The 22,571-nt window shown below is 43.1% G+C and overlaps 1 protein-coding gene across 4 annotated transcripts; it reads left to right on the top strand.

Annotated features, from left to right (window-relative positions):
- Nucleotides 1-73: 73 nt before the first annotated feature.
- On the top strand, nt 74-22,465 carry LOC110524701 (vasculin-like protein 1). 4 transcript variants are annotated; one of them, XM_021604566.2, is made up of 11 exons: nt 75-322; nt 668-1,837; nt 2,165-2,279; nt 13,638-13,764; nt 13,945-14,213; nt 14,398-14,476; nt 14,557-14,756; nt 16,251-16,394; nt 18,804-19,051; nt 20,033-20,135; nt 20,988-22,465. In XM_021604566.2, exons 3-11 carry the CDS (start codon nt 2,220-2,222, stop codon nt 21,150-21,152), a joined length of 1,395 nt encoding a protein of 464 aa, XP_021460241.2. In that variant the 5' UTR covers nt 75-322; nt 668-1,837; nt 2,165-2,219; the 3' UTR covers nt 21,153-22,465. The 4 variants fall into 4 exon arrangements, with proteins under 4 accessions (XP_036834480.1, XP_036834481.1, XP_021460241.2 ...); XM_036978584.1 differs by lacking the exon at nt 75-322 and adding an exon at nt 330-428; XM_036978585.1 differs by lacking the exon at nt 16,251-16,394 and having other exon boundaries at nt 74-322.
- Nucleotides 22,466-22,571: the final 106 nt, after the last annotated feature.

Below are 22,571 nucleotides of genomic sequence, written 5' to 3'. Positions count from 1 at the left end.
AAATTACAGGCACAGCAGATATCATTGTTTATAAACTGTTTATAACGCGTGGACATGTGCTCTTCCATCGATTAGTATGTCTAGGACAAACAGGAACAAGTAGCAAGCTAGGATAGCTAACGTTACTGTTAGCTAGTTCAAACGAAAGTCTGATAAAACGGGATCTCACAAGCCAAATGTACAAACTACGACAGCTCAAATTATATATTTGCGGTTGCAAGACAGGCATGTTCCGCTTACACGTACATATCGGACATTAGCTGAATTGACAGAGACAAGCGATCACAGTGGTCTGTGTGAGGCTCGAGACATTTATCTCTAGGTAGGTGGCCATTTTGACACAGTTGATTTCGTCTGCTGCTAGCTCCATTTATTATCCATTGCCGTTGACAGTTACACTTTTCGATGTTCATGTGTCATCACGTCAAGTAATGCATATATAGTAATTTATGTTGTTAGCTAATATAATAATATTGAAAGTTGCACCATGCGTAATCGTTCATTGGCGAGTCGCACTCATTCAATGGCCTGCTAGCAGTAACGTTAGTTTGTACGTAATGCTTGTTTACAACCGAGCCTGCTAACTAGTTTGCTAGCTGCTAGCCATATTACATAACTCTAACTGCCCATTGTCATTTTCTTGCCTAAATGTTGTGTTTCTTAACAGTGTTGATCTGCTGCAAAGGTGTGAAGAAGTAATTTGAATAGACGGCTGAGAAGTAAAGAAGAACACTTAGTTTTGTTTTGTTCAATGCCAATCCTTACAACAACTTCAGCACCAATCTCTTCTGCCAAATGCTACAGCAAAGTCAGGATTGTACAATCTAGTGAAAGGCAGACAGTTGTTAGATATCTTTTGAAAATTATATGAGTGACCTTTTATTAAGGAGAGTTGCCTCTGTATGACTCAAGTATAATTTTATAGCTAAGAAGTGAGTCAGTTTACATGAGTATGTGCTTTGAATGAATGGTGTATCTGACCAACAACAACAGCCTAGGTTTGTCGTGTCTGAGGGTAAGATAAATGCAAAAAGGTGCACAGAACCAAATCTCCAGTACGTTCTCTAGCAATACAACCTCTACAATCGTGAGTTAATAAGAATGTCAAGCTCCTTCTCACACCCCTTCTCAGAAGAGTCAGGATTTAGGGTGTGTTGATTGATACTACTAACAAACACAATGTTAGTCACATCATAGCGATAGGCCCCCTTGGGTTTTGTTATGTGACTGAACCGTGACCCCCCCCGTTTCTCCCTGTCGTCGCCCTCCAGTTGTGTGGATGAGGTGAACACAGGCTTTTCGCTGTTTTCCCCTTGAAGCGTCACTGTGAGGTAGATCCCCCCCCCTTTTTTTTTCAGAGAGTGTCCACATCTGGAGATAGGATGAGTTGGTGAGGAGGAATCAGTGTCAGGGCTGGCACAAAGTGCTGCTTCCATAAACCTTTTGAGAACATAGAACAGTTGAGTTGACTTTCCTCACTGACTCACACAGTCAGGCCTAGATCAAACAACCAAACAGATCCCTACTACATATGCTTGCTTTTCATTCATGTCTGTCTGACTGATTCAATCGAATCATCTCGACACCAGCCAAGACCTGCAGTACCGATAACTGCCAGTCTCCTTACCACCCAAGCCCCTTCTCCACTCATCGTCTCACCCTGGGAACTGGAGCTTCTCTCTGCTGGGGGCTCTGTCTCGCTCAGGCTGAAGAGTGGTCCTACATCCTGGTCTGCCTTAGCTTAACAGACACCAGGGCTGGGCCAGCTGTACCAAGAAGAACACATACCACACTGACAGAGAGAAGGGCCACTGGACTACAGAGCTGACTACTCTGGGTAAGAAGATTTGTTATGTCATTCTGGTCAAGCTGTCGGTGGGTACAATCAGTGTCCTCTTTATACTGAAGTGAAATGACACTAACTACCAAGTGATTTGGCAGAGTTCACATTCGCACACACTTCGAAAAGCTGCAATGATGATCAGTGTAAATCCTAATTAATTAAAATCATTCATTTTCATTATTTGGGTAAAGATGAATAAAGACTATCATAAGTTGTCTGTCATAAGCAGCCTGACATTAAACACCAACTCTTCTGAAGTAACACTGATGGTTATTCACACTAATTTCTGGCAGTAATATCCCTCTTTCCTTGCTTCTCCAGATCCTGGCCATGAGGTTTGATGCTACACTCTACTGACGGGAGACACTGGACCTAAATGGCGCAGCATGACTTTGTTCCAGCCTGGCTTAACTTTTCCACGCCTCAGCCCGCCAAGGTAAGTGAGCAGGGCCGGTTTTGGCTGTCCTAGTCTGTTGCTCCTCTATTGTTCCACAAGCAAGTCGGTAGGCTGATGACATCATGACTTCCCATCAAACCATCACGACTTCCCATCAAAACCTTTGCAGTTGTCTAAAAAAACACTTATTTTGCTCAAAACATATTTTTTTTACCCTTTAAGCAAAGTGTACACTACACAATTTAGCTGTCCCAGACAAGTTTTTGAGATCGGAGACAAAATCCTCATGTCGTTGCCCTCTCGATGCGCAGTCTTCACCGACGCGTTTAATGTGAGCAGGTCAGAACCGCAATCTGAGTACTTCCGATCCTGTCTTTGAGCAATCCCAAACGTCCCAATATTTTCAAACGTTTGATTTTATCTGCACAAAATCTACAATGCTCTTGTAGTGTAAGATGTGCAGTGACAAATTTTGATCAGCAATAGCCAATGAGAGCTTTTCAGAGAAGACATTGTTTCGAATCACCCAGAATGTGTAGACTCTTGAGCCGGAGTGATGACTACTTGCGTTTGTACTTGCCAATGTCACTTTAACCAAAGTCCGTGTCAAATTGTGTCATCTCTGAAGTTCACAAGCAATGTTATTTATTTATTTTCTTAAATTTTGATCTTGTCTCATTGCTGCAACTCCCCAACGGGCTCGGGAGGCGAAGGTCGTGTCATGTGTCCTCCGAAACATGACCCGCCAAACGGCGCTTCTTAACACCCACCCGCTTAACCTGAAAGCCAGCCGCAACAATGTGTCGGCGGAAACACTGTTTACTTGACGATCGAGGTCAGCCTGCAGGCGCCTGGCCCGCCACAAGTTGCTAGCGCGAGATGAGCCATTGATTTTAGGTAAAGCGCCAAAACCTCCCCTAAGCCGGACGACGCTGGGCCAATTGTGTACCGCCCTATGGGATTCCCGATCACGGCCGGTTGTGATAAAGCATGGGATCAAACCTGGGTCTGTAGTGACGTCTCTAGTAGAGATCGACCGATGAATCGGAATGGCCGATTAATTAGGGCCGATTTCAAGTTTTCATAACAATCGGAAATCTGGATTTTTGGGCGCCTATTTCCGATTATTTTTTTATTTAAAAAATGTTTTATATATTTTTTTAATACATTTTATTTAACTAGGCAAGTCAGTTAAGAACACATTCTTATTTTCAATGACTGCCTAGAATGGTGGGTTAACTGCCTTGTTCAGGGGCAGAACGACAGATTTTCACCTTGTCAGCTCAGGGGTTCCAATCTTGCAACCACACAGTTAACTAGTCCAACGCTCTAAACATTGCACTCCACGAGAAGCATGCCTGTTACACAAATGTAGTAGAAGCCAAGGTAAATTGTTAGCTAGCATTAAACTTATCTTATAAAAAACAATCAATCATAATCGCTAGTTATAACTACTGATCCAGTTTAGCAGGCAATATTAACCAGGTGAAATTTTGTCATTTCTCTTGCGTTCATTGCACGCAGAGTCAGGGTATATGCAACAGTTTGGGCTGCCTGGCTCATTGCGAACTAATTTGTCAGAATTTTACGTAATTATGACATACATTGAAGGTTGTGCAATGTAACAAGAATATTTAGACTTAGGGATGCCACCCGTTAGATAAAATAACGAACGGTTCCGTATTTCACTTAAATAATAAACGTTTTGTTTTCGAAATGATAGTTTCCGGATTCGACCATATTAATGAACAAAGGCTCGTATTTCTGTGTGTTATTATGTTATAATTAAGTCTGATTTGATAGAGCAGTCTGACTGAGCAGCAGCAGGCCCGTAATCATTCATTCAAACAGCACTTTTCTGTGTTTTGCCAGCAGCTCTTCGCAAGCACAGCGCTGTTTATGACTTCAAGCCTATCAGCCTAATGGCTGGTGTAACCAATGTGAAATGGCTAGCTAGTTAGCTGGGTGTGCGCTAATACTGTTTCAAACGTCACTCGCTTTTAGATTTGGAGTAGTTATTCCGCGGCTTTTGTGGAGCGATGGGTAACGATGCTTCAAGTGTGGCTGTTGTCTATGTGTTCCTGGTTCGAGCCCAGGTAGGGGCAAGGAGGGGGATGGAAGCTATACTGTTACACTGGCAATACTATAGTGCCAATAAGAACATCCAATAGTCAAAGGTATATGAAATACAAATGGTATAGAGAGAAATGTCCTATAAATACTATATTAACTACAACCTAAAACCTCTTACCTTGGAATATTGAAGTCTCATGTTAAAAGAAACCACCAGCTTTCATATGTTCTCATGTTCTGAGCAAGGAACTTAAACGTTAGCTTTTTTACATGGCACATATTTTACATGGCACACATTTTTACATAGCACATATTACTTTCTTCTCCAACACTTTGTTTTTGCATTATTTAAACCAAATTGAACATGTTTCATTATTTATTTGAGGCTAAATTGATTTTGATGTTTTATATTAAGTTCAAATAAGTGTTAATTCAGTATTGTTGTAATTGTCATTATTACAAATAAAGTAAATCGTCCGATTAATCGGTATCGGCTTTTTTGGTCCTCCAATAATCGGTATCGGCGTTGAAAAATCATAATCGGTCGACCTCTAGTCTCTAGCACTGTGATGCAGTGCCTTAGACCACTGCACCACTAGGGAGGCCCTACAAGCAATGTTATTTAATTCAAAATGTTGGCTAGATATTTCAACTCTGTATGGCAAGTGTGAATAAGGCTGCGTTAACAATCTAATCATCACATCATTGTGTTCACGAGACAGCGTGGTATGGAGAATTCTAACGACCAAGTGAAGAATCTTATAGTGTGTGACCCCCGTCTGTGCCACATTGTTTAGTGTGCGCATCAGTAAGTTGCCAAGACAAAAAACAACAGGAAAGACACTTGTTTAATGTGAGTGGCTCGATGACGTTTGTATTTTGAAAGTCGTGTGGTGTAGACCAGGCATTAGTGTGTGTACTTTACTGTATTTATACTTGGAATATCACTTTTCAACAGGAAAAGTAAAAAAAATGACTGGAGGACATCTTTATGCTCTGAATATCAGCTACCCACCTTTATCAGGAGTAATCTTGAGCCTGATCGGAAAAACTTGCATGATGTAAAAAGTGTCTCATGACATTTGTCATAAATTTGATCTCCATCCTGTAGGCTACAGAAAACACCACTCGGTCTACCGTAGGCTACAGGCTACATGATTTACAGTGCCTTCAGAAAGTGTTCACACCACTTCACGTTTTCCACATTTAGTTGTGTTACAACCTGAATTAAAATTGTATTCAATTGTGATTTGTTTTGTCACGGGCCTACACACAATACCCCATAATGTCAAGTTCAGAAGTAGTAATGTGCTTGACAAGTCAGGTAATAAGTTGCATGGACTCACTCTGTGTGTAATAAGTGTTTAACACGATTTTTGAATGACTACTTCATCTCTGTACCCCACACATACAATTATCTGGAAGGTCTCTCAGTCGAGCAGGGAATTTCACACAGTTTCAAAGACCAAGGAGGTTTTCCACTGCCTTACAAAGGGCACGTATTGGTAGATGGGTAAAAAAATAAGAAAAGCAGACATTGAATATCCCTTTGCGCATGGTGAAGTTATTAATTAAACTTTGGATCGTGTGTCAATACACCCAGTCACTACATTGATACAGGTGTCCTTCCTAAATCAGTTACCAGAGAGGAAGGAAACCGCTCATGGATTTCACCATGAGGCCAATGGTGACTTTAAAACAGATACAGAGTTTAATGGCTGTGATAGGAGAAGACTGAGGATGGATCAACAACGTTGTAGTTACTCCTCAATACTAACCTAAATGACAGAGTGAAAAGAATGAAGCCTGTACAGAATAAAAATATTCCAGAACATGCATCCTGTTTGAAATAACAAAATAAAAAATGTGGCAAAGAAATGAACTTCATGTCCTGAATACAAAGTGTTATGTTTGGGGCAAATATAACACAACACTTCACTGAGTACCACTATCAATATTTTCAAACATTGTGGTGGCTGCAACATGAGTGTGCTTGTCACCTGCAAGGACTAGGGAGTTTGATAATAAGAAATGGAATAGAGCTAAGGACCGGCAAAATCCAAGTGGAAAACCTGGTTCAGTCTGCTTTCCAAGAGACACAATTGCCTTTCAGCAGGACAATAACTTAAAACACAAGAGGAAATATACACTGGAGTTGCTAACCAAGATTACATTTAAATGTTCCTGAGTGGGCTAGTTACACTTTTGAATTGAAAATGGCTGTCTAGCAATAATCAACAACCAACTTGACAGAGCTTGAAGAATTCTGAAAAAAAGAATGTGCAAATATTGTACAATCCAGATATGAATATCTCATGTAGACTTACCCAGAAAGACTTACAGCTGTAATTGCTGCCAAAGGTGACTCTAACATGTATTGGTTGAATACTTATCTAATCAAGATACATTAGTGTTTTATTTTTTACAAATGTTAGAATTTTTCTTCCACTTTGACATTACAGAGTATTTTGTGTAGATTGTTGACAAAAAACAAATACAATTAAATCTGTTTTAATCCCACTTTGTAACACAACAAAATGTGGAAAAAGTCAAGGTGTGTGAATACTTTCTGAAGGCACTGTATGTTAAATCATTTTTGACGGGATATTGGTGGAGCGCCTCAGCGGTGCGGCTCCAACTGCACCCTGGACACGCGCGCTGGACATGGACAATATTTTGCACCCATGCCTTTGACAAAGTGGGTACTAAACGGGGCGGCCTCAGCTCTCACCTAAATAGCCCATATGCCACTGGGTGAGATAAATGTTAATTGTTTTGGGGCAGAAATATGTAAGGTATATGTGTTGTTGGAGGTTCATCTTGGTCTGTTTAGCTCGGGAAATGTCCCAGCACCTCTCTGGGTCTCTCTTACAGGGCCCTCCTGCCTTAGACCGCTGCAAAACCTGCCTAATGGGGGTGGGGCCTGTAAGTGAGACCTAGAGAGGTGCTGGGGGTTAGGACAGGACAGGCATCCTATAATTCCTACTACAGACCATCACTGCCTGGCACGGCAATTGCTCGGCCTCCGACCGCAAGGCACTACAGAGGGTAGTGCGTACTGCACAGTACATCACTGGGGCTAAGCTGCCTGCCATCCAGGACCTCTACACCAGGCGGTGTCAGAGGAGGTCCCTGAAAATTGTCAAAGACCCCAACCTCCACAGTCATAGACTGTTCTCTCTACTACTACATGGCAAGAGGTACCGGGAGTGCCAAGTCTAGGACAAAAAAGCTTTTTTACCCCGAAGCCATAAGATTTTTACCCCAGCCCCTCTTTTACGCTGCTGCTACTCTCTTTATCATATACAGTGCCTTGCGAAAGTATTCGGCCCCCTTGAACTTTGCGACCTTTTGCCACATTTCAGGCTTCAAACATAAAGATATAAAACTGTATTTTTTTGTGAAGAATCAACAACAAGTGGGACACAATCATGAAGTGGAACAACATTTATTGGATATTTCAAACTTTTTTAACAAATCAAGAACTGAAAAATTGGGCGTGCAAAATTATTCAGCCCCTTTACTTTCAGTGCAGCAAACTCTCTCCAGAAGTTCAGTGAGGATCTCTGAATGATCCAATGTTGACCTAAATGACTAATGAGGATAAATACAATCCACCTGTGTGTAATCAACTCTCCGTATAAATGCACCTGCACTGTGATAGTCTCAGAGGTCCGTTAAAAGCGCAGAGAGCATCATGAAGAACAAGGAACACACCAGGCAGGTCCGAGATACTGTTGTGAAGAAGTTTAAAGCCGTATTTGGATACAAAAAGATTTCCCAAGCTTTAAACATCCCAAGGAGCACTGTGCAAGCGATAATATTGAAATGGAAGGAGTATCAGACCACTGCAAATCTACCAAGACCTGGCCGTCTCTCTAAACTTTCAGCCCATACAAGGAGAAGACTGATCAGAGATGCAGCCAAGAGGCCCATGATCACTCTGGATGAACTGCAGAGATCTACAGCCGAGGTGGGAGACTCTGTCCATAGGACAACAATCAGTCGTATATTGCACAAATCTGGCCTTTATGGAAGAGTGGCAAGAAGAAAGCCATTTCTTAAAGATATCCATAAAAAGTGTTGTTTAAAGTTTGCCACAAGCCACCTGGGAGACACACCAAACATGTGGAAGAAGGTGCTCTGGTCAGATGAAACCAAAATTGAACTTTTTGGCAACAATGCAAGACGTTATGTTTGGCGTAAAAGCAACACAGCTGAACACACCATCCCCACTGTCAAACATGGTGGTGGTAGCATCATGGTTTGGGCCTGCTTTTCTTCAGCAGGGACAGGGAAGATGGTTAAAATTGATGGGAAGATGGATGGAGCCAAATACAGGACCATTCTGGAAGAAAACCTGATGGAGTCTGCAAAAGACCTGAGACTGGGACGGAGATTTGTCTTCCAACAAGACAATGATCCAAAACATAAAGCAAAATCTACAATGGAATGGTTCAAAAATAAACATATCCAGGTGTTAGAATGGCCAAGTCAAAGTCCAGACCTGAATCCAATCGAGAATCTGTGGAAAGAACTGAAAACTGCTGTTCACAAATGCTCTCCATCCAACCTCACGGAGCTCGAGCTGTTTTGCAAGGAGGAATGGGAAAAAATGTCAGTCTCTCGATGTGCAAAACTGATAGAGACATACCCCAAGCGACTTACAGCTGTAATCGCAGCAAAAGGTGGCGCTACAAAGTATTAACTTAAGGGGGCTGAAAAATTTAGCACGCCCAATTTTTCAGTTTTTGATTTGTTAAAAAGTTTGAAATATCCAATAAATGTCGTTCCACTTCATGATTGTGTCCCACTTGTTGTTGATTCTTCACAAAAAAAATACAGTTTTATATCTTTATGTTTGAAGCCTGAAATGTGGCAAAAGGTTGCAAAGTTCAAGGGGGCCGAATACTTTCGCAAGGCACTGTATGCATAGTCACTTTAACCATATCTACATGTACATACTACCTCAATCAGCCCGACTAACCGGTGCCTGTATGTAGCCTCACTACTGTATATATAACCTCGCTACTGTATATAGCCTCGCTACTGTATATAGCCTCGCTACTGTTATTTTTTACTGTCTTTTTACTGTTGTTTTATTTCTTACCTATTGTTCACCTAATACCTTTTTTGCACTGTTGGTTAGAGCCTGTAAGTAAGCATATCACTGTAAGGTTGTTGTATTCGGCACACGTGACAAATACACTTTGATTTGATTTGTTCTGTAAATATGTTTTCTCAGAAGAAACTGCTAATTGAAAAAATGTTTCTGGGAATGCCATGCTTTGTTGGATCAAGCTTTTTAGGTGGCTGGGTAAAATGTTAGCAGACTATGCATATACAGTAGGTCCAATGTTTGCGCTGCGGTGCCTGGTTGAACTTTGACCCCAAAGGTATGTTGTGGCCTTGAATGGCCCAGGTAGTTATGGCTGCCTGTCTTTGTAGAGGACAATAATACAATATAACACTATAGTCTATATCACTACTTTCCAGTTGTATCACTTCTTTCCAGTAGCACTTGTCAGAATTCTGTAGCTGTTAAAATCATGGTTCAAAGTAATATGGATGACAGTCTAGACAGTTTTCTTTATTCTTTGGAGATTTAAGAAGTTTATTGATTTTAGTGTCTTAGTGCAGCCGGGGGTGGGCCATCCAGTGCATTAATACTGTATGTCAGGGCAGGATTTGATCAGATTTCAGTGGCGTTTGGTCTTTTGGTGGTGTTGGTTGTGTCTTCATGGTTCCATATAGTATGTTGGTATTAGGGATGAGACAAATGGACAATTTTGCTTAACATTTAAACGGCCACTACTTCAAGGTCTCAGAACAAGTGACGTCACCGATTGAAACGCTATTTAGCGCGCACCGCTAACTAAGCTAGCCGTTTCACATCCGTTACACATCCGTTACACTTGCAATCTCCATAGACAAACATTGACAGTAGAACGGCCTTACTGAAGAGCTCAGTGACTTTCAACGTGGCACTGTCATAGGATGCCACCAAGTCAGTTAATCAAATTTCTGCCCTGCTGGAGCTGCCCGGTCAACTGTAAGTGCTGTTATTGTAAAGTGAAAATGTCTAGGCGCAACAAGGGCTCAGCCGCGAAGTGGTAGGCCACTCAACATCACAGAACGGGACCGCCGAGTGCTGAAGCGAGCAGCGCGTTAAAATCATCTGTCCTCGGTTGCAACACTCACTACCAAGTCCCAAACTGCCTCTGGAAGCAACATCATTATAATGACTGTTTGTCGAGAGCTTCATGAAATGGGTTTACACACAAGCCTAAGATCACCATGCGCAATGCTAAGCGTCGGCTGGAGTGGTGTAAAGCCTGCCACCATTGGACTCTGGAGCAGTGGAAACACGTTTTCTGGAGTGATGAATCACGCTTCACCATCTGGCAGTTTGACAGACAAATCTGGGTTTGGCGGATGCCAGGAGTATGCTACCTGCCCGAATGCATAGTGCCAACTGTAAAGTTTGGTGGAGGAGGAATAATGGTCTGGGGCTGTTTTGAATGGTTTGGGCTAGGCCCCTTAGTTCCAGTGAAGGGACATCTTAACACTACAGCATACAATGACATTCTAGACAATTCTGTGCTTCCAACTTTGTGGCAACAGTTTGGGGAAGGCCCTTTCTCTTTCAGTATGACAATGCCCCCGCACAAAGCGAGGTCCAAATATAAATGGTTTGTCGAGATCGGTGTGGAAGAACTTGACTGACCTGCACAGAGCCCTGACCTCAACCCATCGAACACCTTTGGGATGAATTGACACACCGACTGCGAGCCAGGCGTAATTACCCAACATTAGTGCCCACAGAAATGTTCCAACATCTAGTGGAAAGCCTTCCCAGAAGAGTGGACCAACTCCGTATTAATGCCCATGATTTTGGAATTAAATGTGTTTTATTTCTACAAAATGTGGTAAGTCAAGGTATTTAACACACTTTAAAATACTTTTCTAGGGAGAGTGGCATGCTTGCAGCAGCTAGAGATTATTTGATTGACACCTCTGGTTGCCTAGTGATGGATTTTTGTCCCGTTTCAGAAGCGGCAAACCTTCATTACGAAGGTCATAACCGCAATCGATAAAAGACATTACTGTGCAGCCTTATTCATCGACCTGGCCAAGGCTTTCGACTCTGTCAATCACAACATTCTTATTGGCAGACTCGACAGCCTTGGTTTCACAAATGATTGCCTCGCCTGGTTTACCAACTACTTCTCTGATAGAGTTCAGTGTATCAAATCGGAGGGCCTGTTGTCCGGCCACAGGGTTAAATTCTCAGGCCGACTCTCTTTTCAGTATACATCAATGATGTTGCTCTTGCTGCTGGTGATTCTCTGATCCACCTCTATGCAGATGACACCATTCTGTATACTTCTGGCCCCTCCTTGGACATTGTGTTAACTAACCTCCAGACGAGCTTCAATGCCATACCACTCTCCTTCCGTGGCCTCCAACTGCTCTTAAACGCAAGTAAAACTAAATGCATGCTTTTCAATCGATCACTGCCCGCACCTGCTCGCCCGTCCAGCATCACTACTCTGGACGGCTCTGACTTAGAATACGTGGACAACTACAAATACCTGGGTGTCTGGTTAGACTGTAAACTCTCCTTCCAGACTGACATCAAACATCTCCAATCCAAATTCCTTCACTCATGCTGCCACTCATGCTGCCAAACATACCCTCGTAAACTGACCATCCTACCGATCCTCGACTACGGTGATGTCATCTATAAAATAGCCTCCAACACTCTACTCAACAAACTGGATGCAGTCTATCACAGTGCCATCTGTTTTGTCACAAAGCCCCATACACTACCCACCATTGCGACCTGTACGCTCTCGTTGGTTGGCCCTCGCTTCAAACTCGTCGCCAAACCCACTGGCTACAGGTTATCTATAAGTCTCTGCTAGGTAAAGCCCCGCCTTATCTCAGCTCACTGGTCACCATAGCAGCACCCACTCGTAGCATGCGCTCCAGCAGGTATAGCCATTTCCTCCTTTGGTCGTCTTTCCTTCCAGTTCTCTGCTGCCCATGACTGGAACAAATTGAAAATATCTCTGAAGCTGGAGACTCACATCTCCCTCACTAGCTTTAAGCACCAGCTGTCAGAGCAGTTTACAGATCACTGCACCTGTACATAGCCTATCTGTAAACAGCCCATCTATCTACCTACCTCATCCCCATACTGGTATTTATTTATTTAGCTCCTTTGCACCCCAGTATCTCTACCTGCACATTCATCTTCTGCTGATCTACCATTCCAGTGTTTAATTGCTATATTGTAATTACTTCGCCATCATGGCCTATTTATTTCCTTAACTCCCTTATCTTACCTCATTTGCTCTCACTGTATATAAACTTTTTGTTTTCTTTTGTTCTAGAGTATTATTGACTGTATGTTTTGTTTATTCCATGTGTAACTCTGTGTTGTTGTATGTGTTGAATTGCTACGCTTTATCTTGGCCAGGTCGCAGTTGTAAATGAGAACTTGTTCTCAACTAGCCTACCTGGTTAAATAAAGGTGTTCTCAACTAGCCTACCTGGTTAAATAAAGGTGAAATAAAACATTTAAATTACACACATGTATAAATGCCCGTTCATATCACCAGATAAGGTTTCGTAGTGTAGTCTACCCTAATATACAGACAAACAAACATGCCGTAGCCGAGTGGCTTTCAAGGAGCCACATTCCATTATGTCTGAAATGTTATCGATACAGTCTACCGGTAGAATACTGTAATTTCAAGTGAGGCAAAAACGAAAAGTAGGCTCGCAAGACTATTCTACAGGCGTCAGACCGAAGACTGAACACACACTTGCATCATTAGCGAAGAGACCGAGCAGGCAGGCCAGCGCGAGAGAGGCAGAGGCAGAAGTGTGCTCATATGTTTTGGTAATCTGCACCTCTCAATGTCTTGTCTTGCCTACCTTGCAAATTCAAGTAGCCTAAAGCCTCTTCCTTTGATTTTATGTGAATTACACAACTGCCCAGGCCTTTATAGCCTGTTGGTTATAACACGGAAAATAATGTTTTGTGATAATTGTGATTTTAATTAAGTGGGGGGGGGGGGGGGGGGGTTCGGTTTGGGATTTTTCTTAACGTTAATGATCTCAACTTCGTTTAAACTGTTACTTTCACACCCCCATTTTGGTATAGTGTAATGGCTTGTGAGCTATTGCTCTGAGTGGTTACTGAGGCTCTTATAAATGTGCCCCTCTGTCTCTCTTTCTCTGTCTCTCTTTGACGCTTTCTGTATCTCTTTCTCCATCTCTGTACATTTCTCTTTCCCTCTCTGTATCTCTCAGTCTCTTGCAGCGTTTGAGAGGCACGGAGAGAATCTTGCCCGCGGTGATGCTCGGCCCGCTGTGAGCCGCCGCCGCCATAACTCCTCCGACGGCTTCTTCAACAACAGCCCTCTCAGAGCACCTGCAGGTAGCACACGCACATACACATGGTCTTACCCTACCTGACCCTGACTACCAAATCAAAGTGTATTAGTCACAGATATACATATGTTAAAGTAGGGTTGAACAGTATGTGTGTGTGTTGGATGGATTATGAGGTCCAATCAGTTCTTAACCTTCATTTTACTTTTCCACTCCTGGTTGCTAGGTGATGGGTTGCACCATCCCTCTCTCCTGCGGCATGACTCTGTGGACTCAGGCGTGGCTAAGAGAGGGCAGGGGGGCCTGGGCAGCGGTCTCTGGGGGCAGGAGGGACCCCACCATGGGCGCCACACCAAGCGCCCTGTGGGGGACAGGGACAGGGAGCGACCAGGGCCCCACCGTCAGCGTAACGGGACCTTCCACCCCCGGAAAGGAGGCTTCCTGCCAGTTGAGGGAGGCCATGAGGACAAGCTGAAGTTTGTGGAGGAGGATTTTGTGGGTGCCCTCTCATCTTTCTCCAGATGTTCATTGCTTGAATTTAAAACAATTCCAAAGATTTGGTTTATCAAGCTGTTTCAGATCATTTTTAAATTGTTAGCGACCTGCTGGGTGATTACTATGTTTAAATTACTTCAGACAACTTTTGTTAAGTTACGGGTGTTCTTGCTTTTTTCCACAGCCCTCACTCAATCAATCAGAGAGCAGTGGGAAGCCGGTGGCCCAGCCTCATGCCGTAGGGACTCCTGTAGGTGTTTGGGGTGAGTGAGGAGCTCTGCCAGTGACTGGCTTTGAAAGGGAGCACGCCTGATTGATTGATTGGTAAATCCTTCCCCCACAGAGCACCCCCCTAGTGCCAAGCAGACCATAACTAAGATGTTGGTCATCAAGAAGGTTTCCAAGGAAGACCCTGGCGCTTCTTTCTCTGCTGGTTTCGCCAACACAACAGTACCCCACGTAACCAACGGCACCAAAACCCCAATCTCTTCATCCAGTGTCTACAAGAACCTGGTGCCCAAGCCAGCTATCACCCCAACCAAGGTAGGTAAAGAAAAAAAAAGGTAGGCCCTAAATATTGTCACGTCCCCAGCCAAGGTAGGTCCTCACTACTGCCATCTCCTCAACCAGGACAGGGTATAATCACTAGTCACACCCTCCGCAAATGTAGGACCTCACTACTGCCATCTCCTCCACCAGGACAGGGTATTTTCACTAGTCACACCCTCCGCAAAGGTAGGACCTCACTACTGCCATCTCCTCAACCAGGACAGGGTATAATCACTAGTCACACCCTCCGCAAAGGTAGGACCTCACTACTGCCATCTCCTCAACCAGGACAGAGTATAATCACTAGTCACACCCTCCGCAAAGGTAGGACCTCACTACTGCCATCTCCTCAACCAGGACAGGGTATAATCACTAGTCACACCCTCCGCAAAGGTAGGACCTCACTACTGCCATCTCCTCAACCAGGACAGGGTATAATCACTAGTCACACCCTCCGCAAAGTTAGGACCTCACTACTGCCATCTCCTCAACCAGGACAGGGTATAATCACTAGTCACACCCTCGGCAAAGGTAGGACCTCACTACTGCCATCTCCTCAACCAGGACAGGGTATAATCACTAGTCACACCCTCCGCAAAGGTAGGTCCTCACTACTGCCATCTCCTCAACCAGGACAGGGTATAATCACTAGTCACACCCTCCGCAAAGGTAGGTCCTCACTACTGCCATCTCCTCAACCAGGACAGGGTATAATCACTAGTCACACCCTCCGCAAAGGTAGGACCTCACTACTGCCATCTCCTCAACCAGGACAGGGTATAATCACTAGTCACACCCTCCGCAAAGGTAGGTCCTCACTACTGCCATCTCCTCAACCAGGACAGGGTATAATCACTAGTCACACCCTCCGCAAAGGTAGGACCTCACTACTGCCATCTCCTCAACCAGGACAGGGTATAATCACTAGTCACACCCTCCGCAAAGGTAGGACCTCACTACTGCCATCTCCTCAACCAGGACAGGGTATAATCACTAGTCACACCCTCCGCAAAGGTAGGACCTCACTACTGCCGCCATCTCAACCAGGACAGGGTATAATCACTAGTCACACCCTCCGCAAAGGTAGGACCTCACTACTGCCATCTCCTCAACCAGGACAGGGTATAATCACTAGTCACACCCTCCGCAAAGGTAGGACCTCACTACTGCCATCTCCTCAACCAGGACAGGGTATAATCACTAGTCACACCCTCCGCAAAGGTAGGACCTCACTACTGCCATCTCCTCAACCAGGACAGGGTATAATCACTAGTCACACCCTCCGCAAAGGTAGGACCTCACTACTGCCATCTCCTTGTGGGGCGGCAGGTAGCCTAGTGGTTAGAGCTTTGGTCTTGTAACTGAAAGGTTGCAAGATCGAATCCCCGAGCTGTTCTGCCCCTGAACAAGGCACTGTTCCAAAGCAGTCATTGAAAATAAGAATTTGTTCTTAACTGACTTGCTGACTGACTTTTTTTCCCTCTGCAGGCTGGTCCCTGGAAGCCAAGCGGGAGAGAAACCAAAAGCAGTTTTAATTTATCCGGCTGGGACTCCGCCTTCACCAGCCCTGCTGCCTCTGTGAACAAACTTCTTACGCATGTCACTCCCCCGACCTACGGAACCCCCAAGGAGGTGAGTCTGACCTCTGACAGGGATTAGAGGGCAACTTACTTACAGTTGAAGTCGGAAGTTTACATACACTTACATTGGAGTCATTAAAACTCATTTTTCAACCAATCCACAAGTTTCTTGTTAACAAACTATAGTTTTGGCAAGTCAGTTGTGTCATGCACAAAGTAGATGTCCTAAGTAATTTTTCCAATAATTGTTTACAGACAGATTATTTCACTTATAATTCACTGTATCACAATTCCAGTGGGTCAGAAGTTTACATACACTAAGTTGGCTGGGCATTTAAACAGCTTGGAAAATTCCAAGAAAATTATGTTATGGCTTTAGAAGCTTGTAATAGGCTAATTGACATAATTTGAGTCAATTGGAAGTGTACCTGTGGATGTATTTCAAGGCCTACTTTCAAACTCAGTGCCTCTTTGCTTGACATCATGGGAAAATCAAAAGAAATCAGCCAAGACCTCAGAAAAAAAATGGTAGACCTCCACAAGCCTGGTTCATCCTTGGGAGCAATTTCCAAACGCCTGAAGGTACCACGTTCATCTGTACAAACAATAGTACGCAAGTATGAACACCATGGGACCACGCAGCTGTCATACCACTCAGGAAGGAGACACGTTCTGTCTCCTAGAGATGAACGTACTTTGGTGCGAAAAGTGCAAATCAATCCCAGAACAACAGCAAAAGACCTTGTGAAGATGCTGGAAACAGGTACAAAAGTATCTATATCCACAGTAAAACAAGTCCTATACCAACATAACCTGAAAGGCCGCTCAGCAAGGACGAAGACACTGCTACAAACCCACCATAAAAAATCCAGTACGGTTTCCAACTACATATGGGGACAAAGATTGTACTTTTTGGAGATATGTCATGTTGTGGAGGTGCTTTGCTGTAGGAGGGACTGGTGCACTTCACAAAATAGATGGCATCATGTGGGAGGACAATTATGTGGATATATTGAAGCAACATCTCAAGACATCAGTCAGGAAGTTGAAACTTCATCGCAAATGGGTCTTCCAAATGGGCAACGACCTCAAGCATACTTCCAAAGTTGTGACAAAATGGCTTAAGGACAACAATGTCAAGGTATTGGAGTGGCCATCACAAAGCCCTGACCTCAATCCCATAGACAATGTGTGGGCAGAACTGAAAAAGCTTTTGCGAGCAAGGATGCCTGCAAACCTGACTCGGTTACAACAGCTCTGTCAGGAGGAATGGGCCAGAATTCACCCAACTTATTGGGGAAGCTTGTGGAAGGCTACCCGAAACGTTTGACCCAAGTTAAACAATTTAAAGTCAATGCTACCAAATACTAATGGAGTGTATGTAAACGTTTGACCCACTGGGAATGTGATAAAATAAATAAAAGCTGAAATAAATCATTCTCTCTACTATTATTCTGACATTTCACATTCTTAAATAAAGTGGTGATCCTAGCCGACCTAAGACCGAGAACTTTTACTAGGAATTTTTTATTTTATTTTTTACCTTTATTTAACTAGGCAAGTCAACAAATTCTTATTTTCAATGATGGCCTAGGAAAAGTGGGTTAACTGCCTGTTCAGGGGCAGAACTACAGTTTTGTATCTTGTCAGCTCGGGGGTTTGAACTTGCAACCTTCCGTTTACTAGTCCAACGCTCTAACCACTAGGCTATCCTGCCGATTAACTGTCAGGAATTGTGAAAAACTGAGTTTAACTTTATTTGGCTAAGGTGTACGTAAACTTCCGACTTCAACTGTGTGTGTGTGTGTCTCTCTCTCTCTCTCATTTATATGTGTATATATATACACCTCATTTAACATGTATTTTATCAGGGACTCCTACTGAGACAAGGTCTCTTTCAGAGATGAGTCCTAAATTACAGAAAATAGACATCAAAATATAAATACAAAATGGAATCAGAAAGAAAAACACGGTCATTAAAAACAAACATATTCATCAGTAATAAGGTCCTCAATCAGCTTTCTGAATTCCCCTAGAGGTACCAGCACATCAAATCTAAGAAAATGTTGAAGATTGTTCCACAAATAAGGTGCAAGAAAACTAAAAGCAGATTTACCCAACGCAGTAGAGACCAAAGGAATTCCCAGAGTTAACCATCCCTGAGACTGGGTGTGGTAACTTGTATGTCTAAAGTTTAGTTATGATGTTAGGTACAGTGGGACTTTTTGTAAAAGAGCTTTATAAATGAAAACATAGCAATGTATCAAACTAGGAGACATTGAAGAGGGCCAACCAACTTTCTGGCAGAGAATGCAGTGATGATTACTAAAATTGTCACCCGTAATAAAGAGTTGGAGTCTGAAAACACTGCTCTAGCATTCCAACTCTGACCCACTCTACACTTGATTTGATACAATTTATTTGAAAATACTTACAATTTATTTGGTAAGACCTCTCTCAGCCTCCCTCCAGCATCACCCCTCCCATCGACGTCACCCTTCCTCGTCTGAAGCTGATGCGTCGCAGCACCGACCGGAAGAGTGAGTTCCTGCGAGGCCTGAAGGATGATAGGAACTGGGACGGGCCCACCTCTACCAGTCCATCAGAACCTAAGGAGAACAGAGGAGACTTACAGGAGAATGGGATCCCTCACTCTCTCAGCGACTCAGACACAGATCACCTTTCCAGCTCGTTGGAGGCAGAATACAGGTAAGTTGCACCCACATGCACATACCCTCTCTTCCTTCACACCCTCAGTGACTCAAACAGTAAGATCCTGAAGCTGAGTGGGGTGTGTTTGGTTGGGGGCGCTGTAGGGCAGTGGACCCGTGGGGTCAGGGTGGGGCGACCAAGCTAAATTGTGTGAAATTAACGAGCATTTCATGTTGAGCATGAAAAACCCAGCGGCGTCGCAGTTCTTGACACACTTATACCGGTCGCCTGGCACCTACTACCATTCCCCGTTCTAAGGCACTTAAATGTTTTGTGTTGCCCATTGACCGTCTGAATGGCACACATACACAGTCCATGTATCAATTATATCAAGGTTAAAAATCCTTCTTTAACCTGTCTCTCCCTTCATCTACACTGATTGAAGTGGATTTAATACTTAAGTCTATAGACGCACCTGTGCGTCAATCTGAGTAACATGATACAAAATCCCCATCAAAATCCCCATGGGCTGCGTCTCCATCCACCACATCTTCCCATGTCAAGCCTTCCGCATCTGCGGAGGGAGGTGGCTGAGCTACAGGGGTGTTTGTCAGACCATGAAACATCCCGAAAATCTGTCTTCTCAAGAAAACGTTTGTAGTGTCCGAACGGTTTCCGTTTTGCTCTACGACCCCCACAAGTGTCACAGGACACCTCTGAAGTCTGTAATGCTGATGTGCCAACTTTTGTCTGTAGCGTCCAAACCGTTTAGAGTCGGACGCTACTATGACCCCACTGTGGAAGGGGAGACTCATGAACACACTGGTGTTCTCCGTTTTGCTCTAGGACCCCCACCAGTGTCACAGGACTAGTCTGAAGGTAACCCATACAAACGTAGGGAGGTAGTTTTGTGACCCAAAAAAACAAGGGGTTAAATGTGTAAAAACGTTAATATTTCCTGAGCTTTCTTACATCTCCTAGATATAGGACAATCACTTCAAAGCTTGTTTTACCAGTGATCTCCGCCTCTTCTGGTAGGTTGCTCAAAGCTATGGGCTGGCAGGAGTACCCAGAGAATGATGACAACTTTTTGCCCATCACTGATGCTGAGCTCCAAGAATTTCAAGCTAAAACTGAGAAGGTAAAAGCTATACATAGCTATTTACATGTGTTACTGTGAGCCTGTGAGTGGATATCTCTCTATAGCTAGGTTTCCATCCAATTGGTGACATTTTTGTCAAGCATATATTCAAAAATGTGCACAAAAACAATATGCGCATTTTCCCACAAGAGGGGTGTTTTCATCACACTGACTTGTTGCAGATCAAGTGCTGTGCATGGTGATGACAATAAGGCACATAAAAACCACTTCTGCAGTTCAGTTCCCATGTACAAATAAAAAAACACAAATGGGTTACCATCACATTTTCAACTCTACCACTCAACTCTCTGTCACAAAAACTGTTGCAATAAATAGCAAACTTGCCTAATGTGGTTCTGGTGCATGCTCTCTGGACAACAGTTTGCTGATAAAGTGGACCGGTTACATGATGTGATCTGGATAAGAGCAAGGTCATTTTATTTGATAATTGGCAACAAGCACCGTTCAAATAATAGTCTACCCTCAATATTTAGCCTATTGGAAATTTGCATGATTACTGTGCACTTAACCATGTGAAGTTCATCATAAATTATTCCAACGTGAAGTTCATCATAACTTATTTCATCTGCCTAGAAACTTTTCATGCTTTTCCATGTCGTGGTGAAAGGCTGTGAAAGACTGTGGTAGGCCTACAATGTGACATATCATTGCGTGATTAATATCAATATTTTCACCACCATTTCGAACAAACAAATTGTGTATCGACATTTATGAATTTGGAGCGACATTTCCTGTTTCCAATAGCCCTGTTGTGACTTCTCATGCATCAGGTCTGCATGAAAAGTTTGGAAACCTGGTTACTGTTGTTATTAATCTATCTGTCTGTTCTAGCTGAAGAGGAACAGGCTGGTCCAGAACGGTGTTCTCCTGAAGCCTCTTCTCAAGGGTGCGCCCCTGCCCCTGCTGTCCTGGAGAAGCCCTGTAGAGCCTGAACTAGAAGAGGTCTCAGAGTCCGAGAGCACTAGCAGCAGCCAGACAGACGACGACGACACCTAACATGGCTTTACACCCCTCCTCTTCTTCTTTCTCACGTCACGCTCCCTCGCTCATTGCACTCGTCTGTTTTACACTTCTTCCTCGTTCACAAGACACTGGTCATACAGACACTGGTGTGACAGAGAGGGGTCAGAGGTCATGCCTGAGGGTCTTCTTGGTTTTCCTTCTGCTTTTTCTTTCCTTTCTTTCTTTTTATGACCCCTTTGTTTGGTCTTTTCCTAGAAGCTGAAATGATTATTGAAAGCAAAACACATCAGCATTTTTCTTTTGATTTGGTGATGAAAGAAGCTAACCCATGATGTTGACAACAACCAAACCAATAATGATTTTACTTGCAAATGACTTCATCGATTGATACTTAATTTTGTTGAAAGATGGCTTTGACACCTGCTCTTGCTGAAACAATTTGTAGCATTTGTGTTGAGATGAAACAATCATTGTGAGCAGTTGATATTGACATTGCTTCCAATCCCCTAAATAACCCTTCTGTAAGGATTTAGGTTTGTTTTTTGTTTTGGTCCATTTAAAGCCGACAAATGGTAATGCATCTGTCTTATTTGAACAGTGTAAGGCATGCTTTTGCTCATCATTATATTTCTCCTAAGCGGTAGGAGAACAGTCATTTACAGTTATGGACCACCATTACTTTTATTGCAGCACTGATTGAATGTAGCCAGTAAGGGCATAAAGAAGAATAAAACAACGTTCTGAAGTAATGGAAATGTCACTTTACCAAACTTATTCTGGAGAAAAACTCAATTATTCCATCGTAGCTGTTCAAGCTGATTGTCTGTTCTTAGTTTACCAACCACCATAATTTTCAGATGTTCAAAATGCCAAGTTCTATGGTTGATAAAGAATGTAAATATACAGCCGCCCCCCAAATACTCCTGCTTCTTGTATTAAGATACAACCTGGTTTTCTTTCTTACATGAGGGACTGCTTTTGAAAATTATGCATTTACCAGATTTAGATTGCAACAATTTTCCTGGCTGGTAGAATGTTCAGCTGGCTTTATCACAGATTTAAGGCTCTTTGTTTTTGTTGTTTTTTTCTAATTTGGTACAGCTGTAAATCCCACATAGATATTTCTTTTTTTTGCATATTGTTCTTGCAGCCTTGATATTCAGGGTGGATTGTAAAAAAAATACAATACAAATTGTGAGTTTTGAAAAATGTAAGATTATTTTGATAACATTATTTACATATTTTTAAAGATAAGGTTTCCTGTAATGGACTGTCTGTATGAGAAAGAAACTACTGCATCTTGGAAAAATGTCATTGTAATAAATATTTTGCATCGGTTTGCCAAACATTTGTCTGCTTCTCTATCTAAGAATCTAAATGATCCACAAGTGATTTGTTTAGTTTTAGATTTATCCAGTGACACCTATAAAATCAATTTGCGTCATCAAAGAT

This window comes from Oncorhynchus mykiss, chromosome 5, assembly GCF_013265735.2.
Source record: "Oncorhynchus mykiss isolate Arlee chromosome 5, USDA_OmykA_1.1, whole genome shotgun sequence".
NCBI classification, from domain to species: Eukaryota; Metazoa; Chordata; class Actinopteri; order Salmoniformes; family Salmonidae; genus Oncorhynchus; species Oncorhynchus mykiss.
Note: the sequence above shows the minus strand (reverse complement) of the source record. Positions and strands in the feature narration are given on the sequence as shown.